The following is a 22462-nucleotide window of genomic DNA, read 5'->3' on the forward strand; positions in this document are numbered from 1 at the left end:
GAGCGGGCGAAGGGGCTGCTGGGGCCAAAAAGCGTCCCGGAATTCAAGAGGCAGCCTTTTGAGTGCTACGCGGTTATGGCGTTCAAGGGTAGTTCTTTTGTTTATGTCTATGAGCAGTTACAATTGTATTGGAAACACCGATAAGTTCAACTTTAACGAGAAGTTCACAAAAGGGCTTACGTGGAATTATACACTAATAAAACAAATGGCAAAGAACTTTGGGGCGGAGGAGGATAGGTCAGGGGCCATTGGAGGGAGACAGATAGATGTGAAAGGCACTATATTATAAATACATAGATATGAAAAGTTCTATAATAAAGATAGAGAGTTGTGAAAGGCACTATATTATAGATTCATAAATATGAAAAGTTCTATAATAAAGATAGAGAGTTGTGAAAGGCACTATATTATAGATACATAAATATGAAAAGTTCTATAATAAAGATAGAGAGTTGTGAAAGGCACTATTTTATAGATACATAGATATGAAAAGTTCTATAATAAAGATAGAGAGTTGTGAAAGGCACTATATTATAGATTCATAAATATGAAAAGTTCTATAATAAAGATAGAGAGTTGTGAAAGGCACTATATTAATAATACATAGATATGAAAAGTTGTATAATAAAGATAGAGAGTTGTGAAAGGCACTATATTATAGATACATAGATATGATGTAGATATTTACAGCACCCTGGGCTGATGGATTCTTCCTATGCCTGGGAAGGAGCAGCAGTGCTCATCACCTGCCTAATCTGAGCCCCTCGGTGACACCTGGGGGTGGCAGCGTCATGCTATGGGGACATGGTAGACTGGCCAGGAAGGCAAACCAATACATAGAAGTTCTTGAAGGTGACCTGCTCACCGTACGGCCAAAACAACGCTGAAGTGGCCTGATGCAGGTCGAGTCACTGAGCGTCCTTGAGTGGCCGAGCCAAATCCCAAACTTAAACCCCATAGCACACGTGTGAGAGACCTGAAGATGGATGTTTACTGACACTTTCCATCCAGTCTAACGGAGTTTGAAAGGATCTGACATGAAAAATGGGCTAAACTGCCCACATCTAGTGGTGTAAAGTTTGTAGAGACTTTGCCAGGAAGAATCAAAGCCTGCAAAGGGGGCTTCTACATAGTACTGAATTAAGGGTCTCTAAGAGAGATTTCACTTTTTTGGTATTTGATAAACTTGCAAACTTTTTTTGAAAACATGGTTTAATTTGTCGTTATGGGTTATTGAGTGTCAATCATTCATTCACCCATCTTTCTGACCTGCTGGAGCCTATCCCAGCAACCACTGGGCATGAGGCAGGAACAGTCAGTCCTGGGTCTGGGCTTCATTCCACGGCAGGTAATCAATCGTAAGAGTTCAAACATTTAAAATGCACGGTAATTATGTCGGGCACCTTCTGTTCAGGACGAACCCGCACGGCCCCTGCTCTCACTCCTCCCATTGGCGCGCGCACCCGTCAGGCTTACAGACCACGAGGACGGGCTCGGCACGAACATCCGGGACTTTCAAGAAACACCTGCACAAGTAAGGACGGCGGACAGTCTTCTTCCTTTCAAGCTCATCCGCACTGGGTGACTTTTAGTAGCACACATAGGGGGTCTTTTGTGTGTTTTATTATGTTGTGCTTTTTTTGTACTAATTAACACATAAGGGTTTCCGGCGAAAGCAGTTTTTGAAACTTTCAAATGAGTTTAAAAACATTGGAACGTCCCCACCTTGAGTGTTGTTGTTTTTATTGTACACTGCATTTCACTGATTGCAAACACAGAGTGCTGTAACAGAATTACCGCTGTAATACAAATCCCAGACATAAATACAGACATTCAAAAGTAAAAAAAGAAGCGCACAATAAAAAAAAAAACGACTGGCACAAACAAATTGTGACAATCCAGGAACTGAAATGGGGCGCCCACCCTGCAAACGGCCGTGGGAATGACACAAGAGACTGAATGGCGATTTTAAGACCCTAAATTAAAAATAAAAAAGAACTGGCCACTTAAAACTCAGGTAATTCATTCAGTTCAGGTGGTCCGACCGCAGCGCCAGCCCCCTGCACTCACGCACGCCTGTCTGCTTTTGCGGTGTTGTTTGTGGGGGAGAAAAAAACCGCGGAACTGCGCTCAGCTGAGGAGCGCGCGCGGGATCTGAACGCGGGAGGCGGCAGCGCAATTTGCATATTTAAATTCTGAGATCGCGCCGGCGTTTTTATATGGAAAGTACGACAAGGCGGTGGTGTCAATTATCGCATATTTTCTGTTTTAATAGCGTTAGTAATGTTCGAGCTTGGTATGGGAAGAACAATGAACTGAATTTAATTAAGCGTTAAACGATTTAACAATGGCTAATGTATTCATAATACATAAAAACGATGTTTTAGTCCCATTCAATTAAACCATATTTCCACTATACAGTCATTATTTATGTAGTGATTTTTCAAATAGATTTTCATAGAGTTTTAATTGTCACGTTCGTCAAGTATAGTAAAATTCTCACTTGAATGTGCTAATGAACTTTTCGGATATGCTCCCTTTTCATTTTCTGGAAAATAGTTGATAGTTTATTTTAGTCTTTATTTTTCATCTGTTCGTTATGTGGAAGCCTCATGTCCCGCCAAATTCCTTCCGTTTCCTGGGCTTACTTTAATTTTTAATTACAAGGTCATAACGCGACCCCCGCTGCCTTATTACAAAAAAAAAGCGAAATTCATCGGATGAGCCCCGCGACTTCTTCAAGCGGCCATTAAAAAGGCGCAGGCGCAGTACGCGGTGCAGTTTTCATGCCACAGGTTCGTCTCCGTTTCTACACTGCAAAGCCAACGAGAAGGCTGAAAACTTCTTTTTACCAAATGTTTGGTCAGCTGCATCGCCATTGTCTTTGCACTCATCCATCTCTCGTAGGCTGATAGAGACCCTCACTACGGCAAAGGGGCGAATTAACCCTGCGTGAGATGCCTGAGGTACAGTTACACTGCAGCCCATCATCACTCAACCGCAGTGCCAGGTTAGGGCAACCTAAAGCTCACATCTTTGGGGTGCAAGAAACAAAATAAAAGAACGGGGGCAAACTCCACCTGAACACACGGAGACAACACGGAGAACACGGGCTGAAATTTAAACTTGGTGACAAGAGCCAATCTGCCACGGAGCCACCTGTCATCTTTACAGCTCTTCTTCACTTTTAGGTGGAAAGCACATCTGGGCACCTGAGGAGAGATTTTTGTGTCCAACACGGGCCACTGAGTACGTCATGGCAGCTTGTGCTCATCTCCTGGTTGACATCAAACCAGCACTGCCCTGTTCTTCTTGTATGTTTGTGCCACACTGACGTTTATCTGCACATCGACTTATAAATGCAGATGTAGAGGCCAAGGGTTCGGGCTTCAAAATCTGAGGTTCTCTGTTCAGATCCCACTTCTGACACCTTGGAAACCTAAGGAAGTCCCTTCACCTGCCTGTGCTCTGAATAGAAAAACAAAAGAAATGTCACCAGTCGTATCGTACATGGCGTGTGTGTCACCCTGGATAAAGACGTCAGCCGAATAAGGAAAAAAATAAATAAACGTAATGCTGTAAAATTAAGGAATACTGGAGAGGACAGCTGGGAAGAACCCCAGTCAGGACGGGGATGGCAGGGGCCGATAAAGGGAAGGAAATTCAATCTGTTATATAGTGCCTTATATCTCGATCTCTATATTACAGACTGCCTTTCATATCCATGGTGCTAGGAATAGAATCTGTTATATAGCGCCTTTCACGAGTGTTTATCTGTTATTGAACATCTTCCATATATCCGCCGATTATATAGTGCCTTTCATATCTATCTATCTATCTATCTATCTATCTATCTATCTATCTATCTATCTATCTATCTATCTATCTATCTATCTATCTATCTATCTATTATATAGCACCTTTCTATCTATCTATCTATCTATCTATCTATCTATCTATCTATCTATCTATCTATTATATAGCACCTTTCTATCTATCTATCTATCTATCTATCTATCTATCTATCTATCTATCTATCTATCTATCTATCTATCTATCTATCTATTATATAGCACCTTTCTATCTATCTATCTATCTATCTATCTATCTATCTATCTATCTATCTATCTATCTATCTATCTATCTATCTATCTATCTATCTATTATATAGCACCTTTCACTCTATCTATCTATCTATCTATCTATCTATCTATCTATCTATCTATCTATCTATCTATCTATCTATCTATCTATCTATCTATTATATAGTGCCTTTCACTCTATCTATCTATCTATCTATCTATCTATCTATCTATCTATCTATCTATCTATCTATCTATCTATCTATCTATCTATTATATAGCACCTTTCTATCTATCTATCTATCTATCTATCTATCTATCTATCTATCTATCTATCTATCTATCTATCTATCTATCTATTATATAGCACCTTTCTATCTATCTATCTATCTATCTATCTATCTATCTATCTATCTATCTATCTATCTATCTATCTATCTATCTATCTATTATATAGCACCTTTCTATCTATCTATCTATCTATCTATCTATCTATCTATCTATCTATCTATCTATCTATCTATCTATCTATCTATCTATTATATAGCACCTTTCTATCTATCTATCTATCTATCTATCTATCTATCTATCTATCTATCTATCTATCTATCTATTATATAGCGCCTTTCACTCTATCTATCTATCTATCTATCTATCTATCTATCTATCTATCTATCTATCTATCTATCTATTATATAGTGCCTATCTATCTATCTATCTATCTATCTATCTATCTATCTATCTATCTATCTATCTATCTATCTATCTATCTATCTATCTATTATATAGCACCTTTCACTCTCTATCTATCTATCTATCTATCTATCTATCTATCTATCTATCTATCTATCTATCTATCTATCTATCTATCTATCTATTATATAGTGCCTTTCACTCTATCTATCTATCTATCTATCTATCTATCTATCTATCTATCTATCTATCTATCTATCTATCTATCTATCTATTATATAGCACCTTTCTATCTATCTATCTATCTATCTATCTATCTATCTATCTATCTATCTATCTATCTATCTATCTATCTATCTATCTATCTATCTATCTATTATATAGCGCCTTTCTATCTATCTATCTATCTATCTATCTATCTATCTATCTATCTATCTATCTATCTATTATATAGCACCTTTCACTCTATCTATCTATCTATCTATCTATCTATCTATCTATCTATCTATCTATCTATCTATCTATCTATTATATAGTGCCTTTCACTCTATCTATCTATCTATCTATCTATCTATCTATCTATCTATCTATCTATCTATCTATCTATCTATCTATCTATTATATAGCACCTTTCTATCTATCTATCTATCTATCTATCTATCTATCTATCTATCTATCTATCTATCTATCTATCTATCTATCTATCTATCTATTATATAGTGCCTATCTATCTATCTATCTATCTATCTATCTATCTATCTATCTATCTATCTATCTATCTATCTATCTATCTATCTATTATATAGCGCCTTTCTATCTATCTATCTATCTATCTATCTATCTATCTATCTATCTATCTATCTATCTATCTATCTATCTATCTATTATATAGCACCTTTCTATCTATCTATCTATCTATCTATCTATCTATCTATCTATCTATCTATCTATCTATCTATCTATCTATCTATCTATCTATTATATAGCACCTTTCACTCTATCTATCTATCTATCTATCTATCTATCTATCTATCTATCTATCTATCTATCTATCTATCTATCTATCTATCTATCTATCTATCTATCTATTATATAGCACCTTTCACTCTATCTATCTATCTATCTATCTATCTATCTATCTATCTATCTATCTATCTATCTATCTATCTATCTATCTATTATATAGCACCTTTCACTCTCTATCTATCTATCTATCTATCTATCTATCTATCTATCTATCTATCTATCTATCTATCTATCTATCTATCTATCTATCTATCTATCTATCTATCTATCTATCTATCAGCACTCTTCTTCACCCTGCTGCAGAGTTCTCGGGGCTTTCGATACTCAGGGGGTCAGGAAGTTGATGAGCGACTCCGTCCATATTTCCTAAACACTCTGGCAGGCTGCCCTCTAGCGGCCAAGTTTCTGGACCTTGAAAGTCGAGGTTGCCAGTTGTGTCCCTTACCGCTATAAACTGAGAGTAAGTCACGTAGCTTGAGTTGAAGTTACGCAAAAAAAAAAAAAAATGAAAATAAGAGGCTATAATTAGAAAGGTGCTATATACGTGTTAGTTGTGTGTCTCCTCGCCCCACAGCCGAATTAATAAATCGTTGGAGTGCAGGTGGCTCGGTTTAGAGACGGGGGGCAAAATATTTAATCCAATGGTTAAAATAAACGAAAAGACACTTTAGATAGATAGATAGATAGATAGATAGATAGATAGATAGATAGATAGATGGCACTATATAATAGATAGATAGATAGATGAACTGAAAACCAGAAAATCAATTTACACGCGCGACACTTTTGCTTTACAGCTTTCATCCATCGACCGAATGACAGGCTTACGTCTACTGCGCCCCTTAACTTGTTTGGGGGCTCAGTTCCGGGATAAAGCCCGTCTTCGAAGTTGCTGTTGAACTCCCCCAGCGTGAAGTGAGCGGCGGTCCTCGCACCGCAGTCCGCCCCCGCTGGTCCCCGACGCCTCATTCGTTTCAGCCCCGGGCTCGCTCTTTTCCGCCAATCCCTAAGAGCCGGAGGGCACAGCTCTCCGTTGCAGGCGTCACTGGGAGCAGAGAAAGGTGAAACCTGGAAACCAGGGAGCCAATCAGAGCCCTGCGATCTGTTTAAAGGGCCATTAAAGCCCCCTGGCAGAACTAAAAAAAGGCAATGTCACAGTTCTTGTGCTGTATTCCCTTCTGACTGTCCCCAGATTTCACATGGATTTACCATCGGCAGCACTCGGCGGACTCCGGCACCCCTAAAGCTGACTTTGGATAACGCGCTCGTCTGCTGATCCTGCACGGACTTTTTCGCCGGCGCTCGTTGAAACTCCGCGCTCCCTCGTCGGCTGCAGCAGGTCAGTGTGCATCGATCAGCTATCAGCGCAGCGCGGGGAGACCCGAGGGGAAAAAAGCCGCCGGGTGAACGCCTTGTAGCGGAGAGCAACAGGTCCGACGGTGCGGGTCGTGCGGGGGGGGTCAACTCTACAGGGATGCTCAGCACTCGAGTGGAGAGGGGAGGTTAGGGGGGTCGAAGTGATGAAACAGCCAGGGAGAGCACGAAACGCGAGTGTCAATGGCACCGATGGACTCGGGTTAGTCGCAGATCGCACGAAGAACACGAAGGGGGATAACAAACATGTCAGAACTTCATGACAGCCTGACGTCGAGGCGATCGCTGATCTGTTAAAGTTTTCAAAACGCAGAACAGCAGCGTCGTCTCCTGCATTTGTCACTTCGTTTTTTTTTAATGTTTTATAACGCGACAAAGTGGCGCTTGTGCTTTTGGCCGTCATACCGAATCAGAAAGTGTATCTTTGGGGCGGATGAGCCCGTCCTTCCTTTTAATTAATTCAAGAAATTCGCGAATTTATTCGAATTTATGTCCAAAACGAATTAAAATTACGGAACAAGCGCGCATTTACTTGTCAAAATATCAGGCGGCAGAGCCAAAGATAGGAGATTATTAACTAATGGGGTGTACGGACTACTTCACGGTATGCGAGTAGTGTCTTATTGGTTGTGTGTACAATTGGTTTCCATTTCTCTCGTTTTATTTTTATTTATTTATTTTCATTTTGAGTGCAGGCAGGTGAAGTGACTTCATCTCAGGGTCACACAGTGCCAGCAGTGGGATTTCAACCCACAATCTCAGGGGTCTGATGTTGAAAGCCTTAACCACAACGCCTGCATACCTGACCCCCAATTCCCCATGTTAGGGTGCCTTTATAAGTAAAACGAGACTCGGCGCTCTTGGGTGTTGAGACCCCCCTCGGGGTCCTATCGATTGCATTTTGTGGTCCTGGCGAAAGGCGCTATATAAGAATAACAATTGTTGGATTGATTTAGATTGTGAATATCTCACTGCACACAGTCCGGAGCCTTAACCGCTGCGCCACACTGCCTCTCTACATATACTGTCTTATTACTTGTAAACGTCTATATCTATACCCTTAGCCTTATTTATGATGTAAGTATATGTGAAGTCTTTAAGGGGCCGAGCCCTGGTTAAATACGCATATACAATATTTATAATCGCGGCGTTGAGTATTTTTCCATCATTAGGATTTAAAGCGAAAAGGTTTCGTGTTTCTTATTCCTTTTTATTCCATTGAAAGCGTCGGGCTAAACCCTTCATAGCTTCCGCCAGTGTATTCGAATGGCCGCAGCCGCCTTATTCGCCCCTATAAGTTTTTCTTTTTTTTTAATTGTATATAAATATTGATTTTAAACGATTCGTTTCGCTGCATTCCCGTTATTTAGAGCCGTTTAATGACGAGTTGCTCCGCTTTAAGCTCCGTTTCAATATTCGATTGCGTCAGTCATCTTTAGGCTTTTTTTTTTTTAAACAGGGTGCCTAAGCTGGGCATAACCGGCTCCTTTGGTTATCATTTTTCGGGATAAGCCCCCGAATATTCCACCTGTTGGATTTTTACCGGTCTTTATTATATACCATGCCCCAGACACCCCCTTTACCATATTTGAATTGGCGCTGCCAGTGGGCACAAAATGCAAAGTCCAGTCCTGGCCGGGACGCCAGTCCCACAAAGGCTCTTCACTGTTTACAGGGGGGGGTGCTAAATGGAGGAGCACGAGGCTCGCGCGCTCCGTTTATTTCGCTTTGAATGCTTCTCGTTGCGCGTGCCCTACAGGTGCACTGTGCGCGTGCACGTCGGGTCAGTTGCTTGCATGGCGCTTGGGCTCCTGGCAGCCCCGAAGGGTCTCCGTCCGGTGGAGCGAGCGGGTGGAAGCCGCGCGCGATGTCAGCTCTCTTTTTTTTTGTCACTTTGCTGATTGCGGACATCTTCATGTTTGTACTTCTGTTGTCTCTCAGCAGGTGAAACACTCAAGAGATTCCCTTTCTGCCCCACGGAGACTCAAAGATTCAAGCCGGGGATTCGGTTTTTTTACGGAGTCCTCCTTTTCTTTTTGTATTGTCCTTGGCACCGACTGGCAGGGGACTCACCCGCTGAGGGAGAATGCCCGTCCTGACGAGCCCGGAGATTGCCAACAGGTTCAAAGAAAAGTGGATGCTGCTGCATCCCGAAGACCAGGACAACGTCAACGGCTCGGTGAACTTGGACGACAGCCTGACCAGCCTGCAGTGGCTGCAGGACTTCTCCATCCTCAGCGCAAACCTCGAGCGACCACCCAGCTCGCACTTGCACCCCCAGCACCAGCTGCTTAACCCCTTCCACCAGAAGCATCTCCAGCGGCAGGGCGCCGATGCCCCGGCCAGCCCCCCGGCAGGAGACACGGCCTCCACGGGCATGCCGGTTCGACTGGGCAACCCGGTGTCCGCCTCGACATCGGGGGGCGTCCCGTCCGGCTGCTATGTGAGCCAGCAAGTGGGCCATTCGGCGACAACCGCGCCGCTGAGCCCGCCCGAGGAGATCGACTACAAGACGAACCCGCAGGTCAAGCCGCCCTACTCGTATGCCACCCTCATCTGCATGGCCATGCAAGCCAGCAAGAAGACCAAAATCACCCTGTCGGCCATCTACAACTGGATCACCGAGAACTTCTGCTACTACCGGCACGCCGAGCCCAGCTGGCAGGTGAGCGCAGCCGCAGATTCCAGCGTGTGCGAGGTGTGTGTGTGTGTGTGTGTGTGTGTGTGTGTGTGTGTGTGTGAGAGAGAGAGAGAGTCTGTGTGTGTATTTGAGTTTATTCAGGGGTGGGCTGAGCACAGGGCGATGGATTCATAGAGGAAAGAACGGGAAACAATGCGACTCTGTCTATCTGTTATATAGTGCCTTTCACATATCTGTGTAATCTGGAGCACAGACAGGCGAAGTGACTGCTTGGGGTCTCACCCGACCTCAGAGCTGGAAATGCAAAGCTTTAACCATTGCAGTACTGTACACTGCCTGCCCTCGATCAGTCTGTCATATAGTGCCTTTCACAGCGATCTCTTTAATGAATCTGCATTAATCTTACAGTGTTCCTTATCCGATCTACTGTAGAGCACCTTTCCCATTTAAATGTTTTTATATCTCCATTTTTCATCTATCTATCTATTATATAGTGCCTTTCATGCCTATCTATCTATCTATCTATCTATCTATCTATCTATCTATCTATCTATCTATCTATCTATCTATCACGCCTTTCATATCAGTCTAAGTATCTTTTGTATGGCACATTTCACATGTGTCTGTGTTCATGTGTCTAAATTTATTTATAGCGCCTTTCACATCTATCTATATGTTATATAGAGCCTTTTGCATCCATCTGTTTATATATATATTGTATAGCACCTTTCACATTTATCTTTTTAATATAACTACAATTATTTTATATCACCTTTTCTATCTATCTATCTATCTATCTATCTATCTATCTATCTATCTATCTATCTATCGATTATATAGCGCCTTTCATGCCTATCTATCTATCTATCTATCTATCTATCTATCTATCTATCTATCTATCTATCTATCTATCTATCGCGCCTTTCATATCAGTCTAAGTATCTTTTGTATGGCACATTTCACATGTATCTGTGTTCATGTATCTGAATTTATTTATAGCGCCTTTCACATCTGTCTATATATTATATAGAGCCTTTTGCTTCCGTCTGTTTATATATATATTGTATAGCACCTTTCACATTTATCTTTTTAATATATCTACAATTACTTTATATCACCTTTTCTATCTATCTATCTATCTATCTATCTATCTATCTATCTATCTATCTATCTATCTATCTATCTTATCTGTTCCCCTTTTTCTGGTTGCCAGATGTTTTCCATCGCCTCTCCTTCATTTACGGTTAAAAATTCATCAGCCGCGCTGCGCTCCACAGAGAAGGCGCCTGAACAGGTGTGAGTCGAGGTAGGGGGCGGGGGTTTGGGTCATGAAATCCTCACGGCGGACAGGTGACTGACTCGCGGCAGGTTCACCTTCTTAAAGACACAGGACCCCCATTTGACGCCCTGCTTGCATACGCGAGGCCTGAGGACACAACGCGCTCACGGCAATGAGGGGCCGAGCGATGGCACAGCAACAGTTAGCGCCATTTAACAACCCGAGCGGCAGGGACCGAGCCGATCTTCCAACGGCGTTGTGACGTTAAAGACACGGAGGGTAGCACATGGAACAATTCCGGTAGAGTGCTTACAATATTAATCCGTTTCCGTGTAATGACGTAATGATTCAGTTACAATTATGTAAGAGCGACTTTTAATTACCATTGCAGTGTCACAAACCCTACTGGTGCGAACTGCGGCTTTGACAGGAGGCTCGTGTGACGGTCGTTTGTCTTTTCTAACCACTTATGAGGGGCGGCTGCTCCATTCGGCTCGTTTGGCCACACAATCCACAGTCCGGGGGGCGTCGTCTCACTGTGCCCATTCCGTCGCCGCGTTAACATTTTATGATGGATGACCCCCGTTCTTAATTAGGCTTTTTTGCACCTTTCCCGGTACTCTTTTGTAACCGAAACCGAATAAGTGTAAGCTGATAGGGGCCCGAGGGGGGTGCGTGACACTAATTGCAATTGAGCTTTGCAGCCTCCGATGGCGCTCATCCCGTTTGACATCGGAAAAGAAAAAAAGAAAGAAAGAAAAAGAAAAGGGGGGATTATCAGCGGAGCAGGGCAGGCAGTCACGAAAGCAACTCGACTCCGCCGGTCAGAGGAACCGGACACCCGTCACCCCCTCCCGTGCCCCGGGCCTGTATCATGCACGATAACGTGACATTAACACTTCAACCTCGTCTGTTATGTGAAAAGTTGACCCAAGGTCTCTTAGAGTGAAAGACGCTATATACGGCTGAGCGCGAGGTGTGTGGAGATTTGACATTAACTTTTTTACACAACGGAGAGGGCACAAGTGTTACACGAGTGAAAGGCGCTATATAAGACTAAGTGAGGACCAGGTGTGGACATCAGGGTGCCTTGTGTTTATCCTATGAATTCGACATAAATGCGATTGTGCTCACCACTGTTAGGGTCTTCAGCCTAGAAATTGAGCCAGTGGTTTAATTTTTGGGTGGTCGGTCAAACTGACCACACTTGTCATCATTAGAAATATGCAAATCATTAAGAATTAAAGTAAGAAGCGTAGCCAACAAATCACCATATTTAATTATCTAAAAATTTCTACAGCTCACTCTGTGAATACGAACTTAATTGACTGCTAATGAGTGATTCCATTAACCAGCATTTATTCTATATAGCGCCTTTCACAGCCTCTTAAGATGAAATCAAGCATCTCAACATCCCAGACACCCCTTTGTGGCTCACACGGCTTACCCTGCTCGCCGGCCATTGATGTCCTTTCTTGCTCACTCAGTTTGCCGTCTCTTGACGCTCCTGAGGAGACGGCATTGGGCGAGGGCTGCTCTGTAAAATCTGCAAAGCTCCACGGAAGCGACTCACTTACCTTAGAAAATGTACTGGAATGTGTCACCCACATCCTCGCTGTCTTCTGTCCCTCATTGCTGCAATGCTAGAGGTGGAGCCTATCCAGGCAGCACGGGGCGCAAAGCAGGAGCCGATCCACTCGGGCGCGCACCCGCATCCCCGCATCCCCGCTTTCCATTCATCATAAACCAGGCCATTTTTGGGGCTGTGAGAGGAAAAACCGGAATATCCGAATAAAAAGAAACACGCAGGCACGTGGGGACACAGACTCAGATTTGAACCCAGGATGTGTGTGCGACATTTAACATTCTTTAACATTGTAATGCTAAGTTGGCACAAGTGTGTGTATGCGCGCGTGCGTGTGGTGGACTTGCGCCCTGCTCAGGGTTTGCTCCTGCTTTGCACCCAGTGCTTGCTCGGTTAGGCTCCAGCCCCCACCCCATAAATTGGGTTTGGTAGATGGATTGTTAATTCCGGTTTACTTGGTGCTGCACCCGCCCACTCACCCATAACACAAGTGACACGCGCACGCAGTCCTGACCTGACGCGACATTGCCAGCTGCGGGTGACGGTCGTGCGTACAGCCGCTACACACACGCTTTATTTTCTAGGATAGTAACAGCCCCCCCCCCCACCACCTCGCCACCCCCTCCGTTCCTTGACTCGTCTGATAATTATGAATAAATTAATTGCCGTTCAAGAGGCCACTTTAATCGTCAAAGCTGAATTGATATGCAAATGTGTAATTTACTCGAGGCTGCCCTTCGCCGTACATCTTGGTTGAGCGCCGCGAGTGACGCGCTGGGGAGCGCAGGGCAGCGCAGCGGCGACGCGGGGCTCTTCAAGGGCAGCGCCTTCCACGCGCTGCCATAATTTGAAAGCCCAATCCGCGGAATTTGCATTTACTGTCGCTCGTTGTTTGACAGCACGGATCCACAATTACAATGAAACGCCGACCTTGACTTGAAGAAAAACACGACGGAGAATGTAGCCTTCCAAAGATTCCGACTGGGAGCGAGATTTGAGAACGGAGTCGATTTTGGCGTCAAAAAATGCGAGCGAGTGTAACAAAATGAACAAAAACCCCCAGAGCAGCGATATTGTTTTCAAAATCTTCATCAATCAATCAATACAATTATTTTTATATAGCACCTCTCATAATGACCACAAAATACAATCTAGGACCCTGAGGTTGTCAGTTCAAATCCCACTACTGACACTATGTGACCATGATGAAGTCACTTCACCTGGAACAGAAGAAAATGAACACCCCACCCCACCCCAAAAAAGCAGTGGGATTCTAAATTCTCCATAAATAAATCGATCAACCAATAAAATGATTTTCATATAGTACCATTCACCTCGATCACAAAATGCAATTTGAACCCTGATGTGGTGGGTTCAAATCCCACTACTGACACCACTGTATGTGACCAAGAGCCAGTCACTTCACCTGTAACAGAACACAATGAACAAAAAAGCCTCCTAAAAGCAGTGGTATTGTTTTCAGCAAGGTATCCTAAAATCTCAATTTAATCAATCAATCAATCAATCAATCAATTAATGAAAGTATTTTCATATTAGCTGTGCTACCCATCTAAGATGGACTCAATTCCACATGATCAATGTAGACCTCAGTGTTATTGTGTGCCGTGCACCATTCAATGTGTGTCTCTCTCTTATATGCCATTTGATATGGGATTCACAAAAGCAAGGTTAATGTTTGGGATGCGCCATCTGTTGGAATGAAAAATGCAATGCATTTTATTAATACAAATCTTTGTGATGCACCATTTGTTGGAATGACAAATGCAATGCATTTTATTAATACAAATCTTTGTGATGCGCCATTGGTTGGAATGACAAATGCAATGCATTTTATTAATACAAATCTTTGTGATGCACCATCTGTTGAAATGACAAATGCAATGCATTTTATTAATACAAATCTTTGTGATGAACCATTTGTTGGAATGACAAATGCAATGCATTTTATTAATACAAATCTTTGTGATGCACCATCTGTTGGAATGACAAATACAATGCATTTTATTAATACAAATCTTTGTGATGCACCATCTGTTGGAACGACAAATGCAATGCATTTTATTAATACAAATCTTTGTGATGCGCCATTTGTTGGAATGACAAATGCAATGCATTTTGTTAATACAAATCTTTGTGATACACCATCTGTTGGAATGACAAATGCAATGCATTTTATTACTGCAAATCTTTGCAATGTGCCATCTGTTGGAATGAGAAATGTAATGCATTTTATTACTACAAATCTTTGTGATGCATCATCTTTGGGAGTGACAGAGACATAGCAACTGGATAGACACACAGACAGATAGACAGTCGCTTATCCTTTTTATTAAGGAGGACTTAGCCTTTCACAATAACCTCAAAATAAAATCTAGAAGACTGAGGTTGTGGGTCCAAATCCCACTACTGACACTATGTGATCATGAGCAAGTCACTTCACCTGTCATGGAACAAAATTAATAGGAAAGATGCCAAAAGCAGTGGCATTGTCCATCAGTCAATCGATCAATCAATCAATAAAAGGATTTGTATATTGTGCCTTTCACAATGACCACAAAATATGATTTGAACCCAAACGTTGTGAGCTCAAACCTGCTACTGGCACTGTGTGACCATAAGCAAATCGCTTCATTGGTAACAGAACAAAATTAACAAAAAAGCCACCCAAAAGTGTCGGCTTTGTTTTCAGTGAGGTATTCTAATATCTCTATTAATCAATCAGTCAATCAATCAATCAATCGAGGTATTTTATATAGCACCTTTCCCAATAACCACAAAGTACAATCTTAAAGACTGAGATTGTGGGTCCAAATCCCGCTACTGACACTGTGTGATAATGAGCGAGTCACTTCACCTGTCACCTGAAAATGAACAAGAAAGCCACTAAAAGCAGCAGTGTTGTCCATAAATCAATGAATCAATAAAAGTATTTTTATATAGTGCCTTTCACAGTGACAATAAAATAGGATTTGAACCCAGGGGTTGTTAACTCAAGTCCAATTACCGTCACTCCATGAGCGAGTCACATGACCTGTCAGAGCACAAAATGAACAAGAAAGCCCCCAAAAGCAGCAGCGCTGCCCATCAATCAATCAGTCATTCAATCAATCAATGTATCTTTATATAGCGCCTTTCATAATAACCACAAAATACGATCTAGGTCTCTGAGGTGGACGGTCCCAATCCCACTACTGAGACATGTGTGACCACGAGCGAGTCACTTCACCTGTCTGTGCACTAACTGGAAAAAAAACAAAAGACATGGAACCAATTGTGTCTGGACTGTTGTAAGTCGTCCCGTATAAAGACGCCCGTCAAATAATCAGGGATAATAATCCGAACACTTAACAAAGCAAGTGCAGATGCTGAACTAGATACGAGGAAAACACACACATTCATGTTAAAAAGAACCTTTTGGAACAAAGCGCATCCAACCTGTAAGTCAGGCGCAAAAACACGTTTCGTAAGAGCCACACGCGGACGCACAGCCACAAGGAGCGCAGCACCTTCGGGGACCTGCAAATCTCAGCTCATTAGCTGACTACAGGAGTCGGTGAGCTGCAGCGGACTGAACGGCTTGTTCTCGTCAAAACAGTTTTTTTTTTATTTTGCCACCTACCTTAAAAAAAAAAAATAAGGCAAACATGTAAACACGCATGTGTGTGTGTGTGTGTGTGCGAATTCCTGTAATTGTGCAGTCTGTGCACGTGAACAGCTGACAAACTGAGATTTTGAACCCGTGGCCAGTCTTGGGGCAGCTCCTCGGCCCATCTTGGCTCAGTTCTTGTCCCATCCGGGTTGTCTCGACTCTCACATCCTCGTCTTCCTCGCCTGTAGGTTTCGAAACTGAGTCTTTCTCCCGTCTCATTCCACCGTAAGGCCCCTCTCACGATCCTCTTGTTGCCCCTTCTTCTCATTGGGGATCAGCCGCTTCTGCGTATTTTTTTCTGAATGGCGTTTGATTTTCATAATTTAAAGCTGTCAGATCTTTTCTGATGACCACGCAGGAATGAATTCAGGCTTTGTCTGGTTTAGTGTGGGCACTTTGAGGGCAGTGCCAGGTGCCATGTCTTTTGGTCCATGGGTGTTTAAATCCCACTGACTGGGCTAATGCTCTGTGTTTTCATTTGTTTCATTTCAGAACTCCATTCGGCACAACCTGTCACTTAACAAGTGCTTCATGAAGGTCCCGCGGCAGAAGGACGAGCCTGGCAAGGGGGGCTTTTGGCAGATCGACCCACAGTACTCTGACATGTTTGTCAACGGGGTCTTCAAAAGGAGACGCATGCCGGCCACGCATTTCAACACTCAGCGGCAAAGCAAGATGTCTCCTATTCCGGAAGTTTCCTACAGCCCCCCAGCCAACGTTTACCCCCAGCAGCCGGTTGGCCGGCAGGCGTCGGTGATGGCCCTGCCTCACATGTCCGGAGCTCAGCACGTCCACCACAACCAACCGAGCATCTACAGCCCACCAGTAGAGGCACACCGGGTGGGCAGCAAGCGCAAGCAGCCCTCGCCCAAGAGGAGTGCAAAGGTGGCGCGGGGCTCCAAGTCTCCACTGCTGGCCCCCGAGGTCAAGGAGATGGAAGCCCTCAAGGGGGATTTCGACTGGGCGTCCATTTTTGACGACGTCTTCAACAGCAATGGCAGCAACTTTGAGGACTTGGACATTAACGCTGCCCTCAGCTCTCTGGGCTGTGATCTGGACCTAACTGTGCAGGGACGCCACATCAGTCCGGCTGCCAAGTGGTGCGGCAGCAACAGTGGCGCGGGTATTGGCGGGGCAGAGCAGCAGTGCGGCTTCAGCGAGGTCAGCGGCGCTCCTGCCCCCTCGGCCAACGCTGGCTTATTCCAGTATGTGCCCCAGCATTTTGAGGAATTCACGTTCTTCCCGGATGCTCAGCAGCGCCACCCATGGGAGGAGGTCAAGGAGGAGGCGCAGGCCATGAATGTGAGTTTCGAGCAGAACTTTAATTTCTGTGAGAGCTTCTACAACGAGCTGCAGCACTGGGAGCGCGTCGAAGCCTACCTGTGACACCCCCCTGTCACCTCGATCTCCTTGGCAGGGACTCAGACTGAAGTTTTGCTATATTAGCATCTTACGCTGTGTTGCTCCAGTTTATTTTCACGTGGATTTTTTTTGTACCTGCAAATCTATGGAGGCCTTCTTGATCTGATGACCCCCAACGCCCACCCCCCACCACCACCCCGTGGACTTTTGAGGTCCAGCAGCTGAGGATGATATTAAAAAACACCATAAGACAGGCCTGTCACAAAGCCAGAGTGCCTGTCACATGCACGTGACACTTTGAGAATGTGGCGGGGGGGATGGCAGACCACCGGCTTATTGGGGGAAGGCATTTGGATGGGCGATGGCTGACCTCCTACCCACACCATCATCTCCTCCTGCTCCTCTGGCTATCATCGTCATTGAGACTGTAGGGAGGACAGTGGCACCTGGTGGTGGGAGGGGCTTGGGGTTGTGTCACACACTCACCCCGCCCACCGCCACCGAGTCAGAAGTGCGCTGTTTACACGAGTGCCAGGGTGGGAGAGGAACTCATATGTGGTCTCTGTGTGTCTGTCTGAATGACTGAGGTGGAGCGGCGGGAGCTGAGCAGCAGGGCTGTGTGAGAGAAGAAATGGCATCGGGGATTGTCTGTCTGTCTGTCTGTCTGTCTGTCTGTCTGTCTGTCTGTCTGTCTGTCTGTCTGTCTGTCTGTCTGTCTGTCTGTCTGTCCATCTGTCCGTCTGCTCGTCTGTCTAATTGTGCTACACCAGCAGGAACTGGGCATCTGCTTCTCTATGGGTGTCTGTCTGTCTGGCCTGGAAAATAATAGCAGAAACCCAAAGTCTGTCCGTCTGACTGAGCAATGACAGCAGGAACTGAGCACCTGTCCCTCTGTCCTTCTATCTGTCCTGTCTATCCGTCTGCCCATTTACCTGTCCATCTGTCTGTCTGTCTAGCTGTCTGTCTATTTGTCAGTCTGCCTATAATAGAAAAGCCCAGAGTCAGTGTGTCTGTCTGTCTTCCTGTCTGATTGATCAATAAGAGTAGGAATTCAGCGTCTGTCTGTCTGTCTGTCTGTCTGATTGATCAGTAACAACCAGTATTTAGCCTCTGTCTGTGTGTCATAAGAAATAACCACCTGAATTCAGTGTCTGTTTGTCTGTCCTGAATATAATAGCATAAACCCTAAGTCTGTCTGTCTGTCCGACTGAAAAATTTCCACTGGTCTGTCTGTCTGTTTGTCTTTACTATAAACTAGCATTAAAAACTCAGTTTGTCCGTCTGTCTGACAGATCCTTAACAGCATTTGTCTGTCTGTCTGTCTGTCTCGTCCTAAGAAGCACCATCAAATGTTCAGACTTGGCTTTTGTGGCGGTCTGTCCTAAGAATAACAGCAAATGCTCAGTGTCTGTCTGTATGTCTGTCTGTCTGTCTGTCCTTCAGAAGAAGAATAGTAAGGGTTGAGTGTCTGTCCACCTGTCTGCTGCTTAGAAAAGTAACAGCGAACATTAAAAATCCGTCTGCCTGTCTGTCCATTGAAATAACAAAGAGTTCCTGTCTGTCTGTCTGTCTGTCTGTCTGTCTGTCTACCCTGATGGATGCTTCATAACCCATTGGGTCAGTCATGCTGCTGCCTGCTCTGCCTGTCCATCTGTCCACCAGAAGGCCGCCCTCTGCCTCTTTGTGTGCGGTTGTCTTTCTGTCCATTCAGAGAGATAGCCCCTTGTGTCTTGTCCGTCTGTCCTCCTGGACTGTGTGAGGTGTGAGGGGTGAAGACGAAGCTCTCGAGGATGCTGGGCTGGTCTCCTACATTTTAGGGTGGTCACTTTACTGGGACTGTCACACTCATGAACTGCTCTGATTGCACAACTTTTATAAAAAGTGAAGGAAGGCCAGTTGGCCACATTGGGACCAGAATGTCCAGAAGAGATGTTTATGGCTGAAGACAACTGTGTTGAAAAGAAGTACTTAATAAGTAATGTTATTATTATAATAATTATTATTATTGTTAATATTATTGAAGTGGTCATCCTGTGGCCTAATAATTGTAATGAAGGTCGATTGTTTAAAGTGGATCAGACAGGTGGCCACTTGGGCAGCTTGGACTAAAGTTTACTGGCTGAGGTGCTGAGTGCTCATCCTGTCCTGTAGGGGGAGCTGAGAAGGAAACAGCGGGCACTTCTGTCAGTCTGCTGGTGGACTCTTCATATCCTCCCTTCAGTTAGCCTGACCAAATGACCTAATGGACTTTCTCTTCTGCTCAGAGACTGTACTGACCGTAAGGTTCAAATGGAGCTGCTGAAAGGCAATGCCTTGCTGGACGCTTGACAGTGGGCGTCCGGTGCCCACATTGAGTGTGGGCATCGTGTGTTCAAATGGACTTACTGGGATTTTGGTTTGACAAACGAGAAAAATGAAATGAAGTTTAATAAACGAATAAATCAAAGAAGCCTCTGAGTCTTGAGGGTTTGTGTGGCAGTCGTGTGAGTGTGTGAGTGTCACACAAGGGGTCCACTGGCAGAAAGCCTGTTAGGGACCACCATGGGAGTCTATCTATCTATCTATCTATCTATCTATCTATCTATCTATCTATCTATCTATCTATCTATCTATCTATCTATCTATCTGCAGTGCATCTGGAAAGTATTCCCAGCGCTTCATCACTTTGTCCACATTTTGTTATGTTACAGCCTTATTCCAAAATGGATTCAATTCATTTTTTTCCTCAGAATTCTACACACAACACCCCATAATGACAACGTGAAAAAAGTTTACTTGAGATTTTTGCAAATTTATTAAAAATAAAAAAATTGAGAAATCACATGTACATAAGTATTCACAGCCTTTGCCATGAAGCTCAGAATTGAGCTCAGGTGCCTCCTGTTTCCCCTGATCATCCTTGAGATGTTTCTGCAGCTTCATTGGAGTCCACCTGTGGTAAATTCAGTTGACTGGACATGATTTGGAAAGGCACACACCTGTCTATAGAAGGTCCCACAGTTGACAGTTCATGTCAGAGCACAAACCAAGCATGAAGTCAAAGGAATTGTCTGTAGACCTCTGAGACAGGATTGTCTTGAGGCACAAATCTGGGGAAGGTTACAGAAAAATTTCTGCTGCTTTGAAGGTCCCAATGAGCACAGTGGCCTCCATCATCCGTAAGTGGAAGAAGTTTGAAACCACCAGGACTCTTCCTAGAGCTGGCCGGCCATCTAAACTGAGCGATCAGTGGAGAAGGGCCTTAGTCAGGGAGGTGACCAAGAACCCGATGGTCACTCTGTCAGAGCTCCAGAGGTCCTCGGTGGAGAGAGGAGAACCTTCCAGAAGGACAACCATCTGTGCAGCAATCCACCAATCAGGCCTGTATGGTAGAGTGGCCAGACGGAAGCCACTCCTTAGTAAAAGGCACATGGCAGCCCGCCTGGAGTTTGCTAAAAGGCACCTGAAGGACTCTCAGACCATGAGAAAGAAAATTTTCTGTTCTGATGAGACAAAGACTGAACTCTTTGGTGTGAATGCCAGGCGTCACGTTTGGAGGAAACCAGGCACTGCTCATCACCAGGCCAATACCATCCGTACAGTGAAGCATGGTGGTGGCAGCATCATGCTGTGGGGAACTGGGAGACTAGTCAGGATAAAGGGAAAGATGACTGCAGCAATGTACAGAGACATCCTGGATGAAAACCTGCTCCAGAGCGCTCTTGACCTCAGACTGGGGCGACGGTTCATCTTTCAGCAGGACAACGACCCTAAGCACACAGCCAAGATATCAAAGGAGTGGCTTCAGGACAACTCTGTGAATGTCCTTGAGTGGCCCAGCCAGAGCCCAGACTTGAATCTGATTGAACATCTCTGGAGAGATCTTAAAATGGCTGTGCACCGACGCTTCCCATCCAACCTGATGGAGCTTGAGAGGTGCTGCAAAGAGGAATGGGCGAAACTGGCCAAGGATAGGTGTGCCAAGCTTGTGGCATCATATTCAACAAGACTTGAGGCTGGAATTGCTGCCAAAGGTGCATCGACAAAGTATTGAGCAAAGGCTGTGAATACTTATGGACATGGGATTTCTCAGTTTTGTTATTTTTAATAAATTTGCAAAAACCTCAAGTAAACTTTTTTCACGTTGAAATTATGGGATGTATCTATTACAAAGTGCCTCTCATATCTATTGCTCTAGGAATAGCAGTGATCTGTTACATGCGTCTTTCCCATCTATTTATTAATATCTATCTCTAATATAGTGCCTTTCACACATTCTAGTGATGTGATTACTGATCTGTGACCCGGTAGTCTTATGTCCATTCCTTCATCTTTGTGGTCACAGGGAGACGGGGCCAATTCCAGCTGCATTGAGTGAAGAAGGATGCTGTGCCACCCTGGGCTTGATTACCAGTGCAGGAGCTGTCATTTTTATTTGTTGAGAATCCTCATCTTCATCACTATCTGTAGCTGTAGCTTTTCCCAGCCTTGTACTTGATAGAACTTTTCAGCCTCCTCTTCATCCTTTTCCTCCTTCTCATCACCATTCTGTGTGTGGTCTCTTTGCGGTGCTTGTCTCAGTCTTCATTAGCTTATGTAATAAGACCAATGCTTGTCACTGTCACCCCTGTGGTCATCATTGTCACTCAGGTCTGCTTTCTTACTCTTGAACCATGTGATGCCTCCATAATTTCCTGGTCTCATACCAGAATCATTCATTCTCATTGTACTGATAGATGACAGTCTCCTTATCTTCATTGTGCCATCAGCC

General features: G+C 44.0%; 1 protein-coding gene across 1 annotated transcript; it reads left to right on the forward strand.

Moving 5' to 3' along the window:
• The first annotated feature begins 6930 nt into the window (after positions 1-6930).
• Positions 6931-20161, forward strand: foxj1b (forkhead box J1b). Its single transcript, XM_051933806.1, has 3 exons — positions 6931-7140; positions 9120-9840; positions 16843-20161. Exons 2-3 carry the CDS (start codon positions 9262-9264, stop codon positions 17734-17736), a joined length of 1473 nt encoding a protein of 490 aa, XP_051789766.1. The 5' UTR covers positions 6931-7140; positions 9120-9261; the 3' UTR covers positions 17737-20161.
• Positions 20162-22462: the final 2301 nt, after the last annotated feature.

Source organism: Erpetoichthys calabaricus, chromosome 11, assembly GCF_900747795.2.
Source record: "Erpetoichthys calabaricus chromosome 11, fErpCal1.3, whole genome shotgun sequence".
Taxonomy (NCBI): domain Eukaryota; kingdom Metazoa; phylum Chordata; class Cladistia; order Polypteriformes; family Polypteridae; genus Erpetoichthys; species Erpetoichthys calabaricus.

Coding starts and splice junctions, on each gene's coding strand:
- foxj1b (XM_051933806.1), top strand. CDS start 9,262: ATGCCCGTCCTGACGAGCCCGGAGATTGCCAACAGGTTCAAAGAAAAG. Junction 9,841..16,842: donor ACGCCGAGCCCAGCTGGCAG/GTGAGCGCAGCC, acceptor GTTTCATTTCAG/AACTCCATTCGGCACAACCT.